We start from the raw sequence: 16,712 nt of genomic DNA on the forward strand, positions 1-16,712 counted from the left end.
TCCCCAGCCTTCCTCTCTGCATCCTACACTTCATTCATTGGTCTTTCCAGCCACCTTTTCAGGAAATAATGGGCTGGGAAAATGAGGAGGGTGTAGCAGCTTTTAGCTAAAAGAAAACTCAGGAACACCTAAGACTCATATCATCCCTTCATGATCCTTTCTCTGCCCTTTCTCAGGGTGTTTTGGAGGCTCTCAAATGTTTTCCAAGCACTAGGCAATGCAGTAACAGCTGAAAGCACATCTCATCTTCCCACCTCTCTGTTGTTCTGTGTGACTTGTCTCATGCAGTCCCAGTTCAGCTTGGTGAAAGACCTCACACTATTGTAGATTCAGTGAGGTCCAGAGTCAGGCCAGGAGCTTGTGCTGAAAACAGGTCTACAAATCAGTGAGCACTGTTTGGAAAAATCAGCATATAACCTGGGTAGGTGCTTTAGTGACAGAAGAGATGGTAATGGTGGGTCTGAGGGAGAAGTGTCCCATGGCCTTGTAAAATGTGCTTTTGTTGTATGGGAGCATGGTATCTGTGCAAAGGTGGTAACTTGGGCTGAACGTGCAAATCACAAGTTTGATTTGTTCTTTGAAGACAGAGAGGAGGGACACAAAGACCTCTTCCTGTGGTCTGGAAAACCCTGTCCCATTTTGACAAGAGTGCTGCCCTGCTGCCGTGTGTCCTACAGTGACTAAAGCCCTGCTCATCCCACGAACTGTCTGCACTTGGGTGTCTCAAGTGTCTGTGCAGGGGTGTCTTGCCTGTTTCAGCTAAGTGCTTTGCCCTTCTGCAAGTAGTTTCACCTCCCCATGTCTTTGCTTCAGAAAGTTTATGACTGTTCTGAAGTTACATTTTAGGTAGTATGAAGGATAATTTAGCTCCCCTCGACTGTGTCTCATTGCAGGGAGGCAGGGTAGGTGACTGCTTGTTTTCCTCAAGCCTCCTGTGTTTCTGTGATTCTTTGCCTGGAAAGCATATTAATAAAATACATGGCAGGAGCTTTTGTGTTGTTAGAAGCCTTTCACACTGAGTGTTTTCTAAATTGGCTGGGGAGTGGCAAGAAACTCAGCTAGCAACTAATCCCCCAGCCCATCTTCTCAGCTTGCTAAAGTTATTAATTTTACTGTAATTGATTTAAACATTGCTCAGGAGGAAAAATTAGGTAAACCAATGCCACTGTGAATGCTGAGAGCTATATATTCTCCATTTTCTGTCATATTATCTCCACATGTGCCCATTCTCTGATGGCTGCTGTGCAAACAGCAGTGCCAAATAGTGGCACAGTGAGCCCCAGCAGTCACATTGGGTGGCTGTGCAACCTCCAGCTCTGCCCGAGACACGATAAAAGCAAGTCTGCAAATATCTTTTGCTCTGGCAAAGCATTTGCCTCCAGCAATTTACATCTGGACAGGTGGCTCCAGCAACAAAGCTTGGGCACATCAGGCTTTGGAAAGTAGCCATGGAAAAGCACAGAGCTCATCTCCTGCTACAAGCCACAGTCATGGGATAATACCTGATGACAACAACCTCCTTGAAATGTCAGCACTTACGGTGGAATGGGGCTCTTTTTAAGGCAGCCACCTGTTCCTGTTGCATTACCTCATTGCTACTCGAATCAGCTACTGTATCCCCAGCTGTAAAGTAGGTTTAATTAAGTGATTTATTGCTCAATAGCAATTTGTTCCCTATTTTGGGCATATCTTCCTTATCACTTCATCACTGGGCTTGCACTGTAAGGGATGGTACCCACTGGTGTCACTGGGATCAGAATAGAGTATGTGGATTTTAACTGATCAGTGATGTAGGAACAGTGTATTTGTAATCTGGACTTCACTTTGGTTTGTGTATTTATGTATACCTCTGACAACCGAATGAGGTGTGCCCTGGTTCCAAGCCATATCTCTCACTAATATTTTTTTCCCAGATTCTCAGGAAGTGGTTTTTCCAATGTATTGTGCATGTTCTCTTGACATCTTAATGCAGTTTCTAGGTCACTGAACTAAGAAAATATGTTAGATGCCACTGAAGTTCAAGAAGAAGCATGTCTCCTTAAAGGACAACCATGCACAGGCTGGGCCAGGTTGATGGTACTTAGCGAAATCAATTATTGTCATGTCCTGACTTCATGCTGTGCCAGATCATTTAGAGATGAAGACATTATGTTAGCTTTCACTCCATCTGCAGGAGTTTGTGTGCTCTTGCCTTCAGGCCACCTGTGATGAATAGAGGATGTTGCTTATTGATCTATCAGTTATTGCCAGAGATGCCCTCCATCAGCTCTTAGCTGGCATCCTTTAGCTGTTGGGCAGGGAGAAGGTTATACCGTCTCAGCTTCTTTTTAAAGGCTGAAGGTTGAAAGCACAAGGAAGTGAAGATGTCTTAGTGTGCAGGTAGAGGTAAGTGTCAGCCTGGAAAAACTGCTTTGCTCTCACTGTAGGGGTGTTTATCTGGAATCTTCCCACTGCTCAAGCCTGAAGAGCTCTTCTCCCCAGTGTCATAGCTGGAGCTGGCAGTGACCAAGAGATGAGCAGGCAAGAACTGCAGTGCTCTGTTCATTGTGTTGCTGTATCCATACAAAAGGGGAAATCTCAGCCCATTCTACCTGGGGCTGGGGTTCCCCTGTGTGGACACAGCATACTTGAAAAAACCTGGCACTTTACTTCAGCCACAAATACTAAGAGGTGTTTGAAGGGTTCATCAACATGCTCTAAGTCCCCCACATGGGACAGTGCAGGATCAGGGATGGGAGAGGCTCTGGGAGCCCCAAGCTCTGACCCTCCTTTGCCCTGTATGGAGCAGGAGTCCATGGGCTGGGTGAAACAAAAAGGAACTGAACTCTGGCCAAGCAAATCATGAAGAAAATATGAAATTCCCCTTTGTGCCCTCTCATCCCTCCCATCTTGGTTCACCTCTTCATCCTGCCTGTGGAAAAAAAGAGTCCTGCAGCCAACAGGAGAGGTTTGTTGTTCTTTGGGGAAAGGGAGTGGAGCCTGGCCTCTTCCACCTGAGAAAGTTAATACTTATCCTTTCTGCCAAGAGATTAAGTTAACACTTGGCACCTGCCAGAGTTAGCAGAGCAGCAACTGGTGGTGGATGGATCACCTGATTGTATTCAGAGCAGAAACTCTGGGGCAGAGCAACAGGAATGAGGGGGTGCTGCTGTATCTGGGACAGTGTCCTTCAGGAGAAAGTCACTTTGCAAGAGTGACAGGCTGGCAGTACACACACAGCTCCTCTCTGACATCCAGAAATGATCCCTGCTGAGGTGCAAAAGCAGCTTTTTTTCCCCCTCAAGTCCTCAGGAGCTGAGCCTGAGCCTCAGGCACTGTTATCACCTGGTGCTCTGCCTGCATCCGCCGCCCCAAGGCAGGTGGCAACAGCCCACAAGAGATGCATAGGCAGGAGGTGGCTGCTCTGTGGGCACTGGCACAGACACAGGCAGTAAAGCTGGGGACAAGCAGTTTTGCCTGGCTGACAGCCATGGAGAGGTGGGAGGGAGGTGGGTTGCAGGACGGCAGGCAGCTGTCTACATCACAGGAGGCCTTGGCAGTTGCCTGCGCTCACCAGTCATGCTGAAGGCCAGATGGAGTAGGTGGGCACCAAGAAGCAGATCTCTCCTGCCTCTCCCTTTCTGCATCTCTGAGTGGTGGCAGGGCATAGGTGGCTGGGCACACGTGGCCCTGCACAGTGACTCTCTGGTGGGCAAGGGAGTGGTATGCTCAGGGTGCAAAGGTCCTTTCTCTTTTGTCAGAAAAAGGCAGGCACAAAATGAACACAGAGACCAGGACACATTTGGCAAGCAGAGATATTTGCAACATGTCCACTGAGCTGGTGCAACACCATTTAGATGTGGGCTCACTATGATCACCTGGGTAGCTCCAGCTGGATTTACACCATCTTTTAAAGCTAAGCATGTTGGAGATGCTTTTCTGAGCCAAGATCTGTCACTCACCTCTTCCAGTGTCCCCCACACCTCTGGTAGGGTACCAAATAGCTTTGTTCTCTATCTGCCTGTGGCTGTCCTCTCTGGCTGGCCCACACCACCCCGGGGGTGTTTCCTGGTACTCCCTCTTTCCAGCCAAAACACTTGAGCTCCCTGAAACTCCAAAAGAGTGTGCACTGTGTAGTGCAACCACAGATGTATGTGGGTGCAGCTGCTCCCCAGTTCCCATCAGTCCCATGTTCCAGGGCCCAGAGGCATGACCTGTTTGTGCCACAGCTCCTGGGGTGCTGCAGCCCAGTTTGTGCTGTGCTGGGTTGTGGTGCTCTATGGCCACAGCTGGATAAACTGGGATGAGTAGGGATGAGGCTAGCTGGTAAAACACAGAGGCAAAATTCTGTTCAGGACCTGACTGCCTTTGCAGGTTACATGTTCTAGTTGGAGTTTCACTATATAATTCCTGTTTGTGAAAGCTCTGCCTAGGAAATAGAGGTCACAGTTCCTTCCCAAGCTGTGACTCCTGGTCTCTGTGTAAGTGCTCTGGGTTCAGAAGGTCTTCAGCTATAGCCTGGGTCAGTGTTCTGTGTGCCCCTACTGACTGTCTTTTCAGCCGCTGCTCAGTCAATGATTATTTACTCCTGAGACGAAAAATAAACTATTCTTTTGTTTGTCTGCCCCTCTGCTTTCTTGCATCCCCTGAGGGATCACCCAGGCAGGAGACGGTGATGTCTTTGCCCGTCTCTCCCAGAGATGAAACCCTGGCACCCACGCAGTGCAGCGGGACAAAGCCTCCACCTCCTGGCAGCAGAGCAGCACAGCAGCCAGGAGCTACTTTCTGTCAGAGGAAGTTGTCCCAGAATGGAGAGAGAGCTCACCAAGGAAGCAGAGCAAAGCCTTGGCATGGTACTGGCGTTCCCTGCAAGGCTCAGCCCCTCCAGCCATCTCAGGTGTCCACAGCTGTCTCAGGGCTCCTCAGCTGGCTGCTGAGGCAGAGATGCAGTCACTGTTTGGGTTCTCTCTGAGACCTAGAAGTTTCTGTCTGCTCCTGAGGAAAGTTCTCATTTTAACACATTCCTTCATGATGAAGCCCCAGCACCATCCAACATCTCTTTTCCAAGGTTGACAAGAAGTAAGGTGCTGCTGTGCAGGCAGCTTAAGCAGGGTGAAAGCTTAGGGGTTTTCTCCTCTGGCCTCTGATAATGGGCTTTGCACCATCATGTTCTCCTAAGGGCACCTTAGAACTGAATTTTTCTGGAATCTCCAAGAAGAAACTTTAAAAGCCATGTTCAAAGTATGGCAAAATCACCTCCAGAGTGACTTGTGTAAAGCATCAGCTGCACGTGCAGTGCCTGTGGGCCGCTGGCAGCGCCTGTGCTGGCCCACTGCACTGCCTGCCTGTGGCTACCAAAGTGCTTTCAGAGGGCAATCGCTTCCTGTGCCTTGTGCTCCCAATTGCCTGTGGTTTTGGAATTGTTCAAGTATTCCCCCAACAGCATTCTCCTTTCCAAAGATGCCAGCTAGAACTTTCCATGTCTAGTCCCCCACTGCGTGTCTCCCAAGGAAGCCAGAGCTGCAGTTTGAGATGGGATACCTGCATCCACCAGGCAGTGACAACAAACCCCTCCTGCAGAAGGGGCACAGTGGTGTCACTGATTGCAGCAGCTCCGGAGGCACATGTGCACCATGTGCTGGGGTCATGGTTACAGCTGATGGTCAGCTCAGGCTGTCCTTGTGGCCACCAGACCTGCCTGGAAGGGGGACGGTGCACACATACAAGTTTCTTCCAAGAACCCTGGGTTCAGCCACATCCTGAGGAACTGGCAGCTGCCTCTGATGGGAGGGACACCTCTGGAAGGGTGGGGACAAGGAGAGGCAATGGGGGAGGAAGCACTGTTCCGAGGGCCACCCACAGGGAGCCATGTTGCCTTTCAGATCACACCAAACTCCCTCACCCCAGGGAAGGGGGGCAGTTCGCCCACATACCCCTTGACCAGCCTGTGTGCCTGACTCCAATCTGTCTCCCACAGGTATCTCTCAGCCACGAGTGCACTCGTGCCATCATGAAGCTGATGTACTGCCCGCACTGCCGGGGCATGTCCAGTGTGAAGCCATGCAACAACTATTGCCTGAACGTCGTCAAGGGCTGCCTGGCCAACCAAGCTGACCTGAACACTGAGTGGAAGTACCTGATGGGTAAGATGGCCTTCTGCTGCTGCAACACCTTTTGAACTTCTTGAGGCACTGTTTGGGGCTAAAGAGAGGGCTGTTGGAGGCTCATTTACATTAGCATCACTGTCTGTGATCTGACACCTAGTAGCTATTGCAGGATGTTTTTCTGGGCTTTGATACCATTAGAAAGGACACTCCTGGGCTGGCTAACAAGGGCTTAAAGAGTTTTCATCTTGCTTGTGCTCTTTGGAATTGCCCACACTTTGCATTCAAGTAATTCTTTTTCCTCCCAAGTGTTGAAGCTTAGGGACAGATCCTGCCACCTGTACACTGTCAGAGCTGCCTCATCATCTACACCACAGCACTTGTGAGAGCAGAGGAGAAGCACTTGCTGCCCTCCTTGGGAGATAGTCTAGCGACATGAACACAAACTGTTTCCATGGGTGGAGAGCAAAGGGGTCAGAATCACATATTTGGAAGGATCAACAAATCCATGGGGAGGGGGAAGTTGCAGGCATTACCAGGAATGGAAAAATTAGACTTATACTTTAAATGAGGAAAGAGCTTGTTTCAGTTTTGTTTTGTCACTCAGCTAAGATTATTTCAAAGCAGGCTGTATGTGTATAGAAGTGTCTGTTTTATGGAGTTTAAAGGCAGAACTATCACTGTGATGGTGTGGTCTATCTTGTGTGCAACAGAGGCTGGAGAACTTCTGCAAAAAGGCACTTCTGCAGGAAATTCTGCATTGCCTGATCAGACCCAGGCATCAGTTTTAAGAAGACCTCAGGTGTCACTCAGCCTGTGGCTCCTGGTTTATACATGAGCTACTTCTGAGCATGGTGTGTGAAGCTGATGGACATGGTGTAAGGGTGGTGAGGGATTTTGTTTAGAAGATGGTGTGTTTGTGGTACAGTGCGTGTCCTTTCCCTGTCTGCAGTCCATCGGGTAGGCTGTCTGCAGTGGTAAAGCTCTCACTCCTCCTTGTGCTGACTGACACCCAGCACTCCTCTTTCTCTCTCAGGTTGTACATTTAGTCCTGGAGTGACCTGAGATCTGAGAGGGCCTTGATATTTGCCTCAGCTTATAAAAGGCAGGCACCAGAGGAGATGAGCTTCAGGCTTGGCCTTTTCTTTTGCCTTGGCATCTGCTGTTTGGCCAAGCAAGAGTGCCAGCTCACTAGCCAGCTGCAGCCCAACAGGCTGCCTCAGGCTTGATGTGTGGTGGTGTTAACAATAAAACTCTCTCAGAAGTTCAAGGAGTGTCATCTGGCTCTCAAGGGACACTGCAAAATAAATATGGACCTGCTGCACACAGAAGGCAGTGGCCTTGCTCAGTGAGGTGTGTCAGCCAGCTGCCCACCTCACTCTGGAGGCTAACAAACCAAGCGGCAACCTACTGCAATTAATTGGAAGTGCTCTCCAAGAGAGCAACTTGGGAGCCTGCTGCAAAAGAGTGGGAGGAATATTCCCTTCCCCAAGGGCTTACACCAGGACTTGGATGCTGTAACAAGCCAACTGTTATGGTCACTGCCTGTCCCCCAAAAGGTCAGTGTCCAGCTCTCCGTGACTGACAGGGAGGCAGTTCAGGATGCATTTTGAACTTACTCTGGTTTCTTCTTCCCCAAGAGATATTGTCAGGGGGGTGATGGCTAGGAGGAAACTGGAGGTTTGTTTCAATTGTACATTTTAGTGTTAGAGGTCACCATCTGAGCAAGCACTGAAGTGAGACATAGAGTCAGAGATAGCAGTTCACTGGCATTCTCTGGTTTTCACTCTTCTCCAGACCCCTCCATGTAGCTGGAGAGGGTTTTGTTACACTAAACACAGAGTTGCTCTCTCCATGTGACAAACGAGGGCAGGTCAAATTAAGGGAGATTTTTATAGTAAGTCATTCAAACCAGATTCACCACTAATTTTGGGGTGCAGCCTTTGATTTAAATGTCTGCATCTCAACCTTAGTGCCTCTGCTAGCTAAAATTGTCTGAAAAATACAATCTTGAAGATGACACCACAACCCCTGAGTGGCAGCAGAGTTAAACTGCAGGCTCTTTAATGGTGCAGGGATGTTATTTCCCACAATACAAACAAACAAACAGAAAACCCCGTAGCTCCCTTGTTTAGCTTTAGAAATCAGCACTAACTTTGGATTGAGTTGCAGGAAAAGAGAGCACGTGAACTTGGAAGCTGTGGCCCTTGTTTCCATTCTTGCTCAAGCTACCCAGCAAAACCCTTTTTTTTTTTTTTCATAAAAAGTGCTAAAAATAAATACATTGGATGGACAGCACGAACAACCAATGAAATTGTTTAGAAGGGGTGGACTGTGACCGTTTGAGGCTGTGCCTTTAAGGAAGGGGCACACTGGCTAAATGTTCATAAAATATTTTGGTATTCTAAATGAATTTCATTGGTAGGATTGTGGGAGGTGAGATTAGACCCAGGGGAGCTGGGACTTTCTCTCAGTTTCTCTTCCTTCGCTGTTCCTTTCGGCTGGATCTGCTTCTGGGCTTCTGGCCAACTAAGATAAGAAACTAACTCCCTGTGCATAGGCCTCTGTCTGCTGTGCTAACCCCTCTTTTCTCTTCTTCTACCTCTTTGGGGGAGAAGGGAGGTAGGAGGGTGAAGGGGGCACAGGGGGAAGCCTCCTCTGTGGGGGGTCTGGTTTCTGGTTGAGTTCATTTGCTGTATATTCCTGTATATATTGTAAAATACCTGTATTTGTTGTGTTACATAGAATCTGTTTCCTTGTAAAATATACTCATTTCTCCGACTGGGTTTTAGCCGTGGTCTCTTTCTCAGTGGAGGGGGGGGGGGGGAGGGAAAGCAGAGACTTTCCTCTCAACCCACCACAATACAGAATATTTCCAAGCTGAAACTTTGTATGTTGTTAACTCCTATACTACAGACCTGGAAAAAAAGAGTATTTTGTGGGCCATGCTCCAGACTGGCTAAGGTTCGAGCCCTCCTACTTGTTTCACTATTGTTCTTTGTGGTAGGTTGAGAGAGGGCCTAGATCTCCCTCCCCCACAGAGGAAGAAACCACGGCTAAACTCAGTCAGAGAAAGCAGACTATATTTACAAGCATATATAGGAAGCAGATTATATGTAACACACTATATACAGGTATTGACAATATATACAGAAATATACAGCAAAGAAACACAATCAGAAACCAGACCCCCAACAGAGGGGGCTTCCCCCTGTGCCCCCCTCACCCCCTCTACCTCCCTTCTTCCCCAAAGAGGGTTAGAAAAGAGAAAAGGGTAGTTAGCAAGGCAGACAGAGGCCTAGATACAGGGAGTTAGTATCTCTTATCTGTTGGCCAGAAGCCCAGAAGCACTCCAGCCAGAAGCAAGAGCGGAGAAAAGAAAACTGCACGCAAGTTCCAGCCGTTCTGGGTCTAAGACCTCACCTCCCATAATCCTACCAACAAAATTCGTTTAGAATACAGAATATTTATAAACATTTAGCCAGAGTGCCCCTTCCTTAAAGGCACAGCCTCAAATGGTCACATTCTTGCTCCCCTCTGGCTGGACCTGCTTTGGGGCTGTAAGCCCTGTGAGGATCTTCTGTGGGTTTGTGCTCTCCCTCATCTAGTCTGTGCCAAATTTGCTCATTCTCTGAGAGCTGTCAGGGTCTCAACATCAAACATGTAACATCAGAGAACATTCTTGCAAGGACTAAGCATGCTGTTAATTTGACAACAGTGAGCTCAGGATTAGACCATCATTGTCAACTGCATCCACTGTGGACCTAGTGTTGCTCCAGAAACCTCATCTCATGTAGGCTGGCCTTGCTTCAAAGCCAGCTGGAGTGTTGAGAAGGAGCTGTGGAGGTAGGCAGATGATGGTAATTTTCAGTAAACCAAGCACAGTCTCAAATAAGCCATCCAGGAAGAGGCTTCCATGCTAGGCAGGGGCACATCAGAGATCTCCATGACAGGAGCAGCTGAAAGAAAGAGGCATCCCTCAGTCACCTCTGTCCTGTTTACCAGTTTAGTTCTGGGCATTTGGGTCTGCTTCTCTACCTTCATAGCGTGATACTCCCCTGGCTGGTCATGTGTTGTCCTTTCAGAGGTAATGGGGAGCAGAATTACACCTTTTCTCTCTCCTTTTCTCACTCCTTCACTGCTACAGAAGCTATTGCCCACACATAGTACCTTTGGCACTTTATTGACCCCGACTGTCCCTCTTTTGGCTGGCTGCAGTGCTTTCTTGAAGACATGCAATGAGTTAGGAGGGCTAGGGCCAAGTATTGCTGTGCATTACTTTGTATTTCTGTACCAGTTTTCCCTTTTTCTTTTCTGTAGCACCCCAGGAAATGTCAATCACTTTGTGTGAATACAGGTTGCACTTAACCAGGAGATGAGCTCTGTTCCTTCACCACCAAGAGTGGCTTCACCTATATGCTGGGAAGGGACAGCTGTCCCATGCCAGAAGAAAATAAGCATGTACTTGAGTAATAGTGAAAACTGATAGTTGTCTCAATTGCCAAAGGGCCAACACCTTATCCAGCCTGGCAGGAGCATGATCTTTGGCTTGGTTGCACAGAGCCTGATGAGAGCTGTCTCTGTCTTGTGTTATTAGATTCCCTGGCTGTGGTGGCTGATCGCATCGACGGACCCTACAACGTAGACACTGTAATAGGGACCATTCACATGAGGATTGCTGAAGCTATTTCCAACTTGCAAGAAAACAAAGATTCAATCACAGCCAAGGTAAGAACATGTGCCTGGGCTTGGCTGAAGATATACTATGTGTAACTGCCAGTTCAGCTGAACTAGAGGAGATGAAAGAGATTAAATGGCTACTATTTTAATGATCAGAAACCACCCATCTTAGACAGGCAAAAAACTTCTCAAGTGTTTCCAAATGTTCCTCCCTGCCACAGCCAGCCAGCCTTATTTAGATACAGACATACAAGTTGGGCCTGCATATGCAGTGACTGTGGGAGGCATGGTGTCATTTGCTGTCAGGTGCCTCTGTGTCTGAAGAGTCTTGAAGTATTTTGGCTGAGCTGAGGCAGGTACAGCAAGTGCACCGTCCCTAGTGACAGGAGGCAGCTGCTTTAACCTGCCTTGGGGTGTTCTGCAGTGGAAACACTGGGCTATCAGATTGTATCTGTGGATCTGAGTGGCAATCTGGAAGTCCATTTGGAGAATATGAGACAGGTTCTCCTGTTGCTCCTCTGTCTTCCAAGAAGTAGCATGAAGCTATTTTCTATTGGTCTTCCATTTTTAGTATATTTTCCCCCTTAACCGCAATAATCTCCGTAGCAGCAGGTAAGAGAAGCTTTGGAAGCAAAAACAGCCCTCCAGGGCTTCTGCTTTTTGCCCAGATGTTCCCCAAGTCCTGCAGCTATCCCACAGTTAGAGCAGAGATGCAGATGAAAGGAGCAGAGCAGGTCCTAACTGGATCTTGGAGAAGAGAAGGGCCAGAAGTATTTCTTAGCCAAGCAGGAACTCACTGGCATGTGTCAAAGCACTAAGAGCAGCAGGCATCCAAGTACTTGTTTAGGTTTCTTTTCTGACATGAGAGGCCATATTCCTCCTTTCCTTGTTAGATGAGCCTGAGGTTGTCTGCATAAAAGCAAGCCCATGATGTGGGAAAACATGGCATTGTCTGCAAAGAAAGATGTTTCCAAGGGTTATAGAGTACATCTGGTAAAATGAAAAGGAGTAAATAGTCTAATTGGTTTTTGACTGGATCAACCAAACATGTTTGATAAGTTCCTCAGTATGATCTGGTGGCCAGGTGAATGTGGCAGTCTTTGCTGGTGGCACTGGTAGCAGAGATCAAGAGTTGCAGATTGCCACAGCTCTAAGCTCTGTTTTTGAGCATGGCAAAGTGATCGGTGGAAGCGTTTGACTGGCCCAGGCCAGTCCTGGGAGTGTCCTCTGTAAGGGCTGAGAGCAGCAGGCTTGGGCTGCAGCTGAGGGTTTCAAACATTGCCAACCTAGAGTCAGGACACTGTCTGAAGTTTGTGAAAAGAGCCAAAAGCGTCCATTGGACCCAGTGACAGCCTCAGGCCTGAGATCTGTGAAGAGCTGGTAAGGAGCACTTTTGGTGGAGTCCTGCGTTCACTGCACTGCACAGTGCTCTCCCTGCTTCCTTGCACTCCCTCTCACTCCCTGTGGTTCTCTGATGGATCTCAGGCAGAGGAGATGTTAAGGGCTGCAGATGTCTCTCTGCTGTCATTATGCAGAAGACTACTGATCACCTCAGTCTGCAGGACACGTGTTCTCTCCATCAATAATGGGCATCACTCACCTTGATACCACGCAGTGCTGGAGACTCACTGTCCTGGAGACCTCCAAGGGCTTTTACCTCCTGAAAGAGTTGTTTCCTGCTAACAACAGCAATAGGCCAAATTTGTTTTATGTTGATAGAACCACATTGAAAATGCTCTACATGCAGTTTTCAAGGTGGGACATTTTGCATGGAGCAGGGGAGACAGACAAATTGGCTTGGTGCTGAACTGCCATCATCGTTGGATCCATCTGGTCAGCAGGACAGTGCACCCCAGGAGGGGGCTTTCTAGGCTGAATGACACTGATGAGACCCACTGTCAGTGGAGGGACTCTTGTCTAGATTAGGACTTTGCTGATAGCTGTCAGAATCCACAAGCAAAAGCTGGCACAAGCTGCGACAGCAGTGCTCCTCTCTGAGGTCTTGATTTCTCTGCTTGAAGGATACATAGTGCAAAGTCAAATTTACCAACAGCTTCTGACAGCACCACAACAAGTCAGATAGCTTTCTTTGTAAAAGCTGGTGTTTCCTCAGCCAAACTGCCAGTGCAAAGGCCCTCTTGACCTTTGACACTTCATTAAGTGTGGCTGTCCAAGCATTCCTTCTGCCAGCCACAATGAGGCTCAGTTGCCTGAGCACTGGCTGCCTGAAGTGGAGGTCTTCCTTCCTGGACTGGTTAAGCAGAGACTGGGAGAATAGGTGCTTCCATGGCACCTTTCATGTCCTCCTAGAGGCAAAGTTTGAGGATTTGTACCTTCAAAGTACTTCTGCTCTCCTATGGCTACAAAGCATGCCTGGGCAGGTAGTTAGGATGATAGTAGGTACCCAAGATTAGGAGGTAAGTCAGTTCAGCTTCCTCATTTTTGCCTAAAACATCCAACCTGGCAGATTGTACCACATTTCCTGTCCTTGCACTCCTCTGGTTGGAGAGGACATTCATTTGGTGAGACTGTGTGTGCCAATTGCAAAAGTCACTAGGGTAGTCCCCCCTGGGTCTGTTGTCCAAATCAACAAAGCTCTGCGATCTTGAAGCCCACACCAGTGGTGTAATGCGTGTAAGCAACTCCCATCTTGCTCTTCCCAGAATTTTTAAGTCATAATGGGCACAGATAAAATTGCTAGAAATAATTTTGTGTCAACATTGGTGACTCATCCAAAAAACTTGTGCTGATTGTGTGTCAGTGACAAACATTTTGCTTGATCATGGTAACCAAAGCTAGTAACAGTGTGATGAAAACACATTCTGGCATAAGAGTAACCTCACCAGAAACTAAGGCAGAATCTAGAGATCTTGTGGGCAGGAAGGATAAACACACTGAAGAAAATAAATAAATGACTAAACAAGCTAACTAAAAAAAAGAAAAGGGAAAAAAAAAAAAAAGAACATATTAAGTGTGGAATTTGGTTTCTTTTTCAGGTTTTCCAAGGCTGTGGAAACCCCAAAATCAGCACAAAAGGTTCCAGCAGTGAGGACAAGAAAAGGCGGGGGAAGGTCCCATTGGAAGCAAAATCCTCTGCACAAGCACTGGAGATGCTGGTGAGTTTGCCTGAAGGTGCAGCCCTGCCAGTGTGCCAAGGCAGGTGTGCTGCTGCACCAGAAGCCTGGCCAGCTCAGCTCTGGCTTCTGCAGGTCAGGTCAGATCACACCTCAGGCTGCTGAATCGCCTTTGCTTGCAAGTCTGAAGAACAGATCAGCAAGTCGTGGTGTGACTTAAGCAGACCTGATCTTGCCTTGGCACAGGGTTAGGGTCTAGGTTACCAGTAACCAATTTCTCAGAGCTTTGGTGCCAAACTTATCTAAAAAGGTTCCTCACCATTGGTGTTAGTTAGCCTCAGACAGTCCAGCCTGGATACTGGGGCCACAGGTCCTCCTTCATGGAGATTTTAGATTCTGCAGATCTGCCGTGGTCCCACGTTTGAGAGACTCCTCACTCATTGACACCTGCGTGTCCCAACCCTGCTGACTCCCATCAAGGATGCTTCTCAGTATTGCCCTCATGGCCCAGAAGATGATCTTCTTCTGGTTCCTCTTATGGTACCAAAACAGCCCTCAACATGTACCCGAGCCCTAGCTGCGTGGGTGGGTGGTCTTTAGGGGAATGTTGGTGACACATCCCTGCCTGCATAAAAACAGACTTTGTGATGATAAAACAGAAAAAAAATCAATCAACAGAATCCTTGTCTTCTCCACAGCCCTGGGGGACCCCAGAGCTTTCCTGGCCCTGAGCATCCTCTTTGTTTATAGGTTTTAGATGCCAAAGGGAATCTGACATTTCTCAAGACGTACTGGGTCACCCTGCCAGGCAACCTGTGCAGCAAAAAAGTAACGGCCAGCTCAGCGGCGGACGACAAGTGTTGGAACGGGATGACCAAGGGCAGGTATGGAGAGGGTCAGGGTGCCAGGAGAGCATCATTCTAGGGTAAGAGAAGGAGGGTTTGGTAAAAGACACTTACACATCATCTCAGCCAGCCCCACTTGCTCAGCCTGAGCCAAAGGTGAGTCCCTGTCCACAGAAGTGCTGAAGTTCCTGAGAAACTGGTACCTGGGGGTGCCAAGCCTGTTGTCATTGCACTGCAAGTTGGAGGGTTAAGCACTGAAATGCCAGGAACTAACTTTGTGGGTTGGTACTAATGGAGCAGTTTTGCTACTGTGCATTCACTCAGAAGGCAGAAGGGCTGGATTTACCTCACAAACTCCACAGCTGTTGCTGAGAATTGTATACCCATCTTTCTATCCATACCTACCCTGAAATGCTGTTTCCTGATGAAAGGAGGCACCCAAGTGACAACAAACAGCTGCAGAAACACCTCCTACCCATGGCTGATGGTTAAAGGATGGCTGTGAGGGGAGATGGGCAGCTGCTGGGCATGTACTTTTCTCCATTCCTCTCCATGCACTTGCTAGGCTGATCTCTGCCAGCCTGGAGCCAGCACCTTCAGTTCTTTGATGTTCCATGTTGTGGCCAGCAGTGCCACTCAGGGGTGACCTTATTGCACTCTACAACTACCTGAAGGGAGGTTGTAGACAGACGGATATTGGTCTCTTCTCCCAGGCAGCCAGCACCAGAACAAGAGGACACAGTCTCAGGCTGCGCCAGGGGAGGTTTAGGTTGGATGTTAGGAAGAAGTTCTATACAGAGAGAGTGATTGCCCATTGGAATGGGCTGCCTGGGGAGGTGGTGGAGTCACCATCATTGGAGGTGTTCAGGAGACTTGATGGGGTGCTGGGTGCCATGGGTTAGTTGTTTAGGTGGTGTTGGATTGGTTGATGGGTTGGACGCGATGATCTTGAAGGTCTCTTCCAACCTGGTTTATTCTATGTAAATATTTTTTCTATGTATCTGCAGGAACAGATGGGCCAGGGGTCTGCTGAAGGGAACAGTGCAGCTTTGTTTGCTGCTTTCCTGCTCCCAGTTAACTGATGCATCCCTGTGGGCCTCTCTGGTTGTACCAGGCTGGGAGCATTCATTCATCCCAGGGTGTCAGTCCCCAGAGGGTTCAACCAGGTCAGGGATGAAGGTGCTCCTCAGCCTCCTATGTGAACAGAACTTTCCCAGAGGGGAGTGGCTCACAGTGGCTCCATGGTACCAGCCTGACAGCAGCCCCTACACCCCATGCACAACCTTTACTGCAGGAAACTCCTCCTCATGCTGGGACAGTGATGTTGCAAAGCCCCCAGCCATTTCTAGCAAGCTGAGGTGGCCTGAGTGAGCCCTAGGCTCAGTGGGGTCTGACTATGGTAGCATGGCTTAGCTATTCATAGAGCTGTTTGCCTCATAGCAAACACCAGCACATGGAGGCTGATTGACAAGCCAACACCACTGATGGCAGCTCCTCTGAGATTCAAAGAGGCTGGATCATCACGGGTGTATGCAGTGGGGAGAGGTGAGCTTAGCCAGAAGGACACATCTAAACCTGTCACCTTCCTTCACAGTTACCTGCCTGAAGTGATGGGGGACGGCCTAGCTAATCAGATTAACAACCCAGAGGTGGAGGTGGACATCACCAAGCCAGATATGACCATTCGCCAACAAATCATGCAGCTAAAGATCATGACAAACCGGCTGGGCAACGCCAACATCGGGAACGACGTGGACTTCCAAGACACGAGTGAGTTGAGCAGAACTAGAGAGGCCCACAGCAGGAGAGGGTCTGGGCAGTCAGCCTGGCAGCCTGTGTGGGCCTATGTGCAGACCCTGCATTTGGGCCATGTTGGCACAAAAGGGTTGTGGTGACCCAGGTTTTGCCTTGGGGCTCCAGAGGGTCTGTTCAAGTGCAGCCAACTTGCTGCAGGGTGGTTCAAGGCTGTGCTGCTCTCAGTGTCTTACCTTGGGTAAGCAGCACCTTGGGTGTTCTCTCTAGTGCCAGCC

The 16,712-nt window shown here is 48.6% G+C and overlaps 1 protein-coding gene across 1 annotated transcript in view; it reads left to right on the forward strand.

The window, feature by feature from the left end:
- GPC1 (glypican 1) overlaps positions 1 to 16,712 on the forward strand; it is a 217,697-nt gene that overhangs the window by 199,465 nt on the left and 1,520 nt on the right. The window contains exons 4-8 of the mRNA XM_054166838.1: positions 5,957 to 6,122; positions 10,681 to 10,811; positions 13,760 to 13,879; positions 14,588 to 14,721; positions 16,277 to 16,452. Coding sequence (XP_054022813.1) covers positions 5,957 to 6,122; positions 10,681 to 10,811; positions 13,760 to 13,879; positions 14,588 to 14,721; positions 16,277 to 16,452 — 727 coding nt within the window. The remainder of the gene's footprint in view (positions 1 to 5,956; positions 6,123 to 10,680; positions 10,812 to 13,759; positions 13,880 to 14,587; positions 14,722 to 16,276; positions 16,453 to 16,712) is intronic.

Source organism: Dryobates pubescens, chromosome 13 (assembly GCF_014839835.1).
Source record: "Dryobates pubescens isolate bDryPub1 chromosome 13, bDryPub1.pri, whole genome shotgun sequence".
Lineage (NCBI taxonomy): Eukaryota > Metazoa > Chordata > Aves > Piciformes > Picidae > Dryobates > Dryobates pubescens.